This window comes from Sinocyclocheilus anshuiensis, unplaced genomic scaffold (assembly GCF_001515605.1).
Source record: "Sinocyclocheilus anshuiensis isolate Anshui unplaced genomic scaffold, SAMN03320099.WGS_v1.1 scaffold907, whole genome shotgun sequence".
NCBI lineage: Eukaryota > Metazoa > Chordata > Actinopteri > Cypriniformes > Cyprinidae > Sinocyclocheilus > Sinocyclocheilus anshuiensis.
In genome coordinates, this window is record NW_015546133.1 from 2,178,433 (window position 1) to 2,187,428 (window position 8,996).

Below are 8,996 nucleotides of genomic sequence, written 5' to 3' on the forward strand. Positions count from 1 at the left end.
TCTGCCCATTGCTTTACTTAAGTATATTATATTTTCCTTTTACAGCTGCAGGCTAAGGAAGATCATGAAGCACACCAGCAAATCCTAAAACGGACAACAGTTTACAGTTGTTTTTCAGCGGCAGCAGAAATATGACAAAAACTTTTGGGTGAAACCTGTTTACTTTTATTTTGTGTTTACACTTTTATTACTTGTGGAAAAACTTCAAACTATTTTAAATAGGTATAAAGAATGGCATTGATTTTTGTACATTTTATTTTTGTTTGACTTTATTAATAAAAATAATGTTTTTTAATTAGTATGTTTTTGTTTTGCTTTGGTACCGAGAGCCGTGGACTTTCACTGGTATTGGTACCGACATTTTGGTACCGTGACAACACTAGAGTTAACGAAGAGGGAAAAAAAAGAGAGCCGCAAATAATATTTCTTTCCACATGTAATGTTGATCCTGATTGGAGGGTGCAGTAAAATTTAAATCTGGTAATGTATGCAAATCTTACCTTTACTTTCTGTTGGTGGTGGTAAATTTGCCAGGCTATATGGACATGCATAGCACACCACTTTCCTGGTTTCTGTGGAGAGACAAGGTAAGATTTTCATGTTCAGACATGACTACATACATGTTAGTTTCATTTTATTGCTTTAAAACTTCTAAACACTTCTATTAGAGAATGCTGGGTACATCTGAAAATATTATTTATAATTTTATGTAATATCGTTGAACATTTTAAAGTAAAATTTAACTTGGAAAGTTAATATTAAGTTTCTTTGCATTTTCCCATGTTTTAGGCACAGTTGCAAATTAATTAAGGAAAATGTCATTACAAAGTGTTTTCAGTGATAAAGGAGTCATATAGAGTCTCGTATAGACTCTGAGATGAGACCGTCGAGTCCCAGCGCACTGCTAATTAAAAAGACTGCGGAGCAGAAGGCAGGTGCTCGGTGTAAGGTGGGATTAAACTGTAATGAGCTTTTACTTTATTCCTGCAGAGTCCTGTGGGGAAACAAACTGAATAACTGATAATGCAGTCTTACCCTGAGAACCGGCCGGAACGGATCTGTCAGCTAGAGAGGAGAGGGAAAAAGAGAGCAAGAGTGAGAGAGATTAGGGACACAAAGCTGTCAATCAGGACTTTTAATTAGCATCCGAGCATCACTTCATCACTGACCAAATTAAAATGTTAAAATTTCCCTTTCTAATGAAGCATTTCGTGGAATAATTAGGCCAGAATTCAGAGTATTCCCCTTCCTATCACTGCCTGCATACCAATGTGGACAACAGTATAACGTGACAGACAAACCTAACACTTAGTTTGCCCATAGTGTCATTCAGTACTAGTTTAAAAATACCACAGGTTTGTTTGTTGCAAAGAGCATGTTTGGGGTCCGTACCCGAGGGTCTTTCTGAAGGAGTGTGTGTGGGATGGCTCCAGGCCTGGCTGCCACATCTAGAGGGTTTGAGGTCTGTAGTACACAAAGACAAAACTTAAGTATTTTCAGCCAATCACATGATAGCTAAACCATCCAGTATCATCTCTCACTTACTCTAGCATTACCGATAGCTAACTGGGGTACACCACCAGACTGAACATCCTGAGAAAACATCTGAAATTGATTCTCTATTTATACTGTACCTATACATAACATTAAAGAAGAAACAGACTCTGAGATTTGTTTATATTTAGCTAGATCTGTTCCATGTGTGCAGGAGTACATTTGGAACAGCACAGGAGGTTAGTTTTGGGAGTAGTCATGACATTCCAACATACAGCATTTGATATTGTGATACCTTGGGCTGGAACGCTCCCTGCAGAGATCCGAAGGGCCCCGTTGGTGGGATGACGGGCGGAATGCCAGACACTGCTGGGGGGTAAGAGTGGAACAGCTGAGGAAAGAAAAAGGATACAAGATACAGTCACTCCTGAGGTTCTTGTTTGATCTTGTCAGCTGTTTACAGTTCTACAGTGAGACCGGAGCCTGCAGGTCCCTGTACAAACCAACAACTACAAAACATCAGCTGCTGACATTTAAATGACCCTCTTCATTACATGTTGCATAATATGAAAATACACACCATGTGAAAATAATTCACAACAATTTATGCTTAGTTTTTCTCTATGAATGAATAAAAGAAAGAATGAGACTATAAATCATCTATTCTGCTGCATATAATGATACAACCTTCATCTGACCTGCGGCTGTTGTGACATTCAACAAAGATTAACGGTGAGATGAATTTACAATATGGGTCACCCTCTAAACCAACTCTGATAGCAATGACTGTTATTATCACAACGCACTGCATAATACATGTAATTACTGCAGTGTGTGTTCATGGGTGGGTGTCACAAATGAATCATTGCTAAATGGCGACTCCATAATCGAAGGGCAGAGATCAAATAAATTAAAGTTGCATTAACCTGTTGGACAGGCAGGTAGAATGAAACATTTTATCTCTTATCAAGATCCCCACAGTCACCAGTGAGGTATTTCAATAAAAAATATCTTGCAGCCAATTCACTTAATAAAATTATGTTTTAATAAAAAAAGTTGTGCTTAATTTAGTAATGGTTAATGTAGTAATGTTTTTTATAAAAATATTAAGGCACTTAAGGCCAATTGTAGATATAATTACAGCTGGATCCTAAAAAAGCTGTGACCAGCATGGCCCCTATTGCTTAAAACACCCATAATGCCAAACATGATGAAATTAGATTATGGGAGCAAAAATTAAAAATGACAACAATCACTACACTAAGGAAGAAGAAAAAAGCCACCACAGCAAATTGCCAAAAACACGACGGACTCACGCTGTGTCTGTAGAAGGGGTCGACTTTAGTGGGGTATTTGTCGAACTGAAAGAACGAAGAAGTTTATAATTCAGCAGTCGTTGCAATACACACACAGGCACGCACATGCACAAATTTAGTAGTTACCTACAGTGTTCCCACAGTTTTTGACCATTGATTTTTTCCAGTCATCTCTGATGACTCACGGGATTTTTACAAATCATGTTGATGGATTTGATTTTTACAGACTCGCTAATAAATCATCATTTGTGAACTGGCCTGTATAATTCATTAAATAGACACATTATAGAAATGTCCATGACCGTGGGAACCCTGTATCTTATATGCATGCATTAATGTGTATACATCTATTTTATACATTCAGTCATCCTTTTAATCACTCAAGCATCTCCACCTTATTTTGCAATGCAGAAATAAGCTATTTTCTTTGAATGTGCGAGACTTCCGACTCATTAGCTTCTATAGGTAATAACTTGAAGAAAAATAAAAGCAGTAAACGGTAAAACTCTTTGCGCTATAAACCAGTGTATTTAATATAATAATGAATTAAAATAATATTATCACAAAACCAGCTTGCAATATCAAGCAGCATAACAGACTGTTTCTTGTACAGGTAAAATATCTAGAAGCAAATGACACCGGAAGCCTCCATCACCACAAGGTTTATTATTATAATTTTTTTTTTAGTTGTGTTCCACTTATCCTCACATTTCTGGCTGGGGTACGCACCATGGGTGGTGCAGGCGTGGGCATGATGGAGTGGGGGAAAGGGGTAAAGGTGTGCTGGTGTGTGTGTTGGTGTGTGTGCTGGTGCTGATGCTGGTGCTGGTGGAACTCAGTCCGCAGGTATGGAGGGGGACCCAGTGATGCCCCGCGATCAGCACTCTGAGATGCCAGGAAACGAGTGTTTAATTCCTGCCGGAGAAGGTCTTGTTCTGGGAGAAGGAAAAGGGAGTGAGAGTAAAATAAAGAAGTTTTAAAAACATATGAATAGGTACTGCCCCTTTTCAGAAGTGTTTATCTAAATGCATTGAGAACCATATTGGTATTGGTGATAATTACCTGATTCAACAGCTGGCAATAATATCTGATCTTATTTATGTTATGCATTCAAGGACGCTAGATGAGAGATTGGTACCTGAGTAGGCACTCCCAGCTGGGTGTCCGGGGACCGGCAGAGTGTTTGAGGTGAGAGGAGGAGGTGGAGGCAGAGCAGCAGGCGATGCAAACATATTGGTGTGATGAGGAAGAGTGGAGGGCGGCTGGGAGGGGGGGAAGGTGTGCGAAGCCGTGGGGTTTGCCGGCAGGGGCAGGGGGAAGGAGGCTGCTGCCCCAGTGGGGGCAGGTTGGTGATGGTGCAGGTGAGGGGCTGGAGAGGGGCCCGGGAGCTTCCCTGGAGTGCTGCTTCGACTGCTGCTGTGAAGAAAGAGAGAATAAACGATTGCAAAAACGTGCCTGTATAAAAGAGAACTCCTTTTCCAACCTATATTCATAAAACTCCTTTGTTCACTAAATTGTTTTAAGAGTGTCTGCTATAAATTTAGCAAAAGGATCCAGTTTCAGAAACCTGGAAAGTGTGGATACAGTGCTGAAGAATGTGTTATTCCTGGAGGGATTTCCCAGCTGCACGCTAAAGTATTTATCAGAGTTGTACGCAATCGAACAAAGAGCTAATTTGCAGGCTAAGTAATCATTTAAATGCTAATTATATTTATATTAAAAGCTGCACACATACAGAATAATACAAAGCATAATTATCATCAGCAGTCCAATGGCAAGATACTGCGCAGGGTGGACTACACAACAAATCTAAAGGACGGCGGAGAAGGGCGAAAGGAGGGAGGGGAAGATCTGCTTCTCTGCGGGATATTGGGGTGTTTTGAGTTGAGCAGAGGAAATGTTATCTACAAGCCGCCGCCAGCTACAAGGCAGCAGCAGCATCGACGTGGGAGGGGAATGAATCAAACCGTCTAATCTCTCAGCTGGGGTTCTCTCTGCGGTGCTGTCAGGCGCACACACACTCAACACACAAACATGCACAAACAGGGATTTGTGGCACATGCTTACTGGAGGATTGATACATTGTAATACAGAAATCACACTGTTCCGCTACAGTATTTAAGAGCTGGGGCTCTGAACAGCTGCTCAGTCAGTGTGTATAACACATCTGGAGCGTAACAGACACTTCCTGCTAAGCTGTGCTTTTATATTTAACTCCATTACACCCATTTGCTATCCACTTACCTCAGGCCGTTGAGGGTAAGGCTGCTGCTGTAGGCCGAGATTGGGCGCGGATGGCAACGAGAGGGCGGTCTGTGCTGCACAGGTTGGGTGGGGTTCTGCTGGGATGGTAGCGCTGGTGATGGGGGGTGATTATAGATGCCTGGAGTTCGAGGTGGCCTTGGGTGAGGTGGAGGCTCAGGTGGGTGCTGAGGCTGGGCTGGGGGTGCCTGAGAGGGCTGTTGGCCCTGGGTTTGAGGAAGGGTGGTAGGGGGTGACAGCGGTCTAAGTGGACGGTCTGGGCAAGGGTGCTGGGTTTGGACTGGGCTTGGGGGCAAGGGTATCCCCCGGTTAGAGCGGGGTGGCTGGATGTGAAGAGGGGCGGGGAGGGGAGGTTTGGGATGGGAAGTGGGCACCAGTGAGGGGGTGGCCGAGGAGAGTTCACGGGATGTCTCCTCGCTCTTCTCTTGACTGCGCTCTAGGCCTGACACCTTGGGAATGCCCAGGCCTCGCAGCTCCTGGCTGGCATTGGTGGAGAGCGTGTCAATGCTACAATCTGGAACTGAAGAGATGGAAAAAAAAACAAAAAAAAAAAACGAGTGTTTCCGAAAGTATACATAAATATTATGGAGATAAAGGTCTATCAATTGACTTAACACAAAACAAATTTAAACTCAGGAAACAGCAAGACAGAAAATAAAGCCTTGTGCCACGGAAAACTGATTACTTTATTTCTCAAAGGCAGGTCTTTATTGCTGCTTCAGTGTTTTTAAAATAGCAAAATTAATTCGCAATTCTGTTCTGCCAGGTCAAACGTGTCTTACTCATAACCAGATTCTGAGACCTAACATACAATCATCATGAAGAATTAGAGCCTAATAAGCCTACATGTAAGTTCTTGTGAATGCCTTAATGTTTTTTTTTTTTTATTAGGGAAAGGTCATAAAATGTCCAAAGGAAAACCTGACCGGCACACCCAAAAGCGGATGTTAGTGTTTTATTGTACAAATAAATGCACTCCATGATTGAGAAAGAAAGAAAAAGAAAGAGACTGTCAACCAAGATTCACTGTATTCTCTGGGACCAAAGGCTAATGGGGGATCACAGTGCATGCATAACTCCTTTCTCTGTCTGCCTCAGAGGGAACCACACCCATCTGTCTTTTCCATCTCTTCACACCCAGCCAGGCCTCCTTTGCTAAAGTAAGGAAACTTTGCTTCTTTTGATCCTGTAAACAAACGCTGGTTTTCACGAGACTCACCGGCGCATGCGCAACGCTGACCCCATACGTCATGCTCTCGGAACTGCTTCTGTGTACAACTGCTGGCGCAAGCTAGATTCAAGTGATTATTACGTTTTGAATATGGATATTTTTCTTACAAAAACGCATCGATTCGCTACAGGAGGCCTTTGTTCACCCCCCGGAGCCGTGTGAGACACTTTTTTTTGTGGAAGGGTGCTTTTTATTTCACGTCATTTGAACCGAAGGAATGCAACACCCGCTGAGTACAACGATAGAGCTTGAAAGATCAAAGACAATTTTTTATGTAACTCCGACTGGATTCGTCTGAAAGAAGAAAGTCATCTACACCTAGGATGACTTGAGGGCGAGTAATTTATGGGCTAATTTTCCTTTTTGGGTGAACTAACCCTTTAAGTAGTGTGTAGAATTAACACCTGCTGCACCATCTAGGCATAGTGCTACATCTGAGACTAAATCTTACGCCTAGGTAGGTGTTAAGCGAAAAGTCACGATTTGCTCGGACATTATTCGTTTTTAGGATTCATGTTTGTGAATTAATTATTACTGCAGAAGTGAACTGTAATGCGTATGGTCTTATAAGGATAAGCGATATCAGTTGCAAAGCTTGGTGTAGGCTGTACCACACTGCCAACAGTAATTGACCTAACGCAAAATATATTTATATATGTAATTATGCCGTAAAATATTACACATGATCTGGGATCATTAAAAGAAACTGTACCATTTGTCATCTTGCTTAAAGGGACAGTATAAATGCTTGGAAATATTTCACGTCTTTAAGTCCATTCATTATTTGTAGCATACCTGCCATTCAATAATCGCAATAAGTTTTGTGCTTTGTTACTTTTAATCAGAAATAAAGCTTTCAAATTCTGTTAATTTGATCACAAATTAAATAGTCAATAAATAAATTAATAAATAGTGGCTTTGACACTGTAATGTGGCATTCGCTGTTGCACCTCAGTTCAAGCGGCACATAAACCAATCTGTTCTTCTTTGCTACTAGTTATAGCAAAAATAAACATGAATGAACATCAGAAAAGTGTTGAAAGTAGGGGTGGGCGATATGGCAAAAATATCATATCAGGATTTTTTTTACAGGAAAATCACAATTCACGACTTTATCATGATTCTTTGTCATGTTGGGTTTACTATTTTTCAAGTGGTCTGAGAAGTACAGCCAAACTAATTTTCCTATTTTAAAGGGGTCATGAATTGAGAAATCAACTTTTACTTGAGCTTTTGATGTATAAGAGGCCATCGTACTAAAAGAATATCCTGTAAGTTTCAGAGCTGAAAACGTTCTTGTTACTGAAATAAAAGCTTTTATTGACACCAGGCCCAGTGAACGCCAGATCCTGGAATGTGCCTATCTATAGGTTAAACACTGCCTCCACAGAAGAATATCAATGCCTAATTCTGTAGCCCCACCCACTGATTCGCGCATTACATAGTAGGGAAATAACATGAGTGGCACTAAACCAGATCGAGCAGGTATGAAGCAATGAACATGCCGCTGAAGATTGCAAAATATTGTGCAGTGCCTGGTTGTGGAAGATCACAGTCGCTGCATAACCTTCCTTCGGATTCAAATATTAGAAATGCATGGTTGAACTTTTTTTAAATGAAGTTTCAGCTCACGTGAGTAAAACATTGAGCGTTTGTTCGCTTCATTTCATCGTGGATTCCTTTGTAAACAAGACACAGGTCGATGCTAGATTTGCAGAGAGACTTAAAAAGCAATGCTGTACTGTTTAAATTGGATCCGACAGGAATGGGGCACACTTATGTGAGTAAAAAATAGTTGTACCATGTGTCACTATTGCTTTGTTAGAGATCGCTTGATATGTCCTGATTATGTGTGTGTCTAACCAAAGTCACAGAAGGATCCAACTATGAAGTTAGTCTGTAGTTAGTTTACTATGCAAAACTATTATCCAATCATAGCAGTGGGCGTTTACTTCCAAGTCTTCAATGCGGCATCCCATAAAAACCGAGCGTTTCTCGAGCCGGCCTCAAAACCAGGGTAGAAAATAGCCTATTACTTTTTGATTTTGATGTTTTTGAATGTAAAAACCACATGAACGTCTTAAGTGGACCTCAGACAACAGTACAAAAAAAAAAGCCAGTTCATGCCCCATTTAAAAACAAAGCCTAACAAGGTAACAAAATATAAAATAAAAAAGAATGGCAGACATTTAGGCCAAAGTGGGCAAAGATCATAATCTTTGTCATTATTTTATCTTTGTTATTAAAAAATAAAAACAAAGATACACATTACAGATACAGGTATTACAAATAAAGATAATTTATTAATAAAATTACTATTGTTTTGCATTAATAAGTGCAATTTCTAATAATATTACATGTTTATTTCTTGGTAATACACATTTGACAGTAAAACATTGAGCTTGAGTTGGGAAGCAAACAAAATGTACTTTTATTAACAACAGTAACGTGCAAAATATAATTTTTATATAAAAAATAATGTATTCTACTCTTATTAAATGTACCATTATTCTTCTTTAGTATTATATGGAACTGACTGATAACTTCAGTGATTATTAGGGCTGGGTATCGTTCAAAATTTTTCGATATCGATACCGATACCTTGACTTCGATACCGGTTCCGGAACGATACTTTTTTCGATACTAATTTTATGAAATCAATTTTAACAAGATTACATTATCTAAAAAAAAAA

General features: G+C 40.1%; 1 protein-coding gene across 2 annotated transcripts in view; it reads right to left on the minus strand.

Annotated features, from left to right (window-relative positions):
• Positions 1-5,591, minus strand: part of LOC107701171 (autism susceptibility gene 2 protein-like) — a 13,143-nt gene extending 7,552 nt beyond the window's left edge. The window contains exons 1-8 of one of the 2 annotated variants that reach the window (XM_016503139.1): positions 5,055-5,591; positions 3,949-4,223; positions 3,519-3,745; positions 2,811-2,855; positions 1,790-1,885; positions 1,393-1,464; positions 1,036-1,065; positions 501-572 (exon numbers count right to left, since the gene is read on the minus strand). In XM_016503139.1, coding sequence (XP_016358625.1) covers positions 501-572; positions 1,036-1,065; positions 1,393-1,464; positions 1,790-1,885; positions 2,811-2,855; positions 3,519-3,745; positions 3,949-4,042 — 636 coding nt within the window. In that variant the 5' untranslated portion in view covers positions 4,043-4,223; positions 5,055-5,591. Of the gene's footprint in view, positions 1-500; positions 573-1,035; positions 1,066-1,392; positions 1,465-1,789; positions 1,886-2,810; positions 2,856-3,518; positions 3,746-3,948; positions 4,227-5,054 lie in introns of both variants that reach the window. The other variant, XM_016503140.1, reaches the window with a different exon arrangement.
• Positions 5,592-8,996: the final 3,405 nt, after the last annotated feature.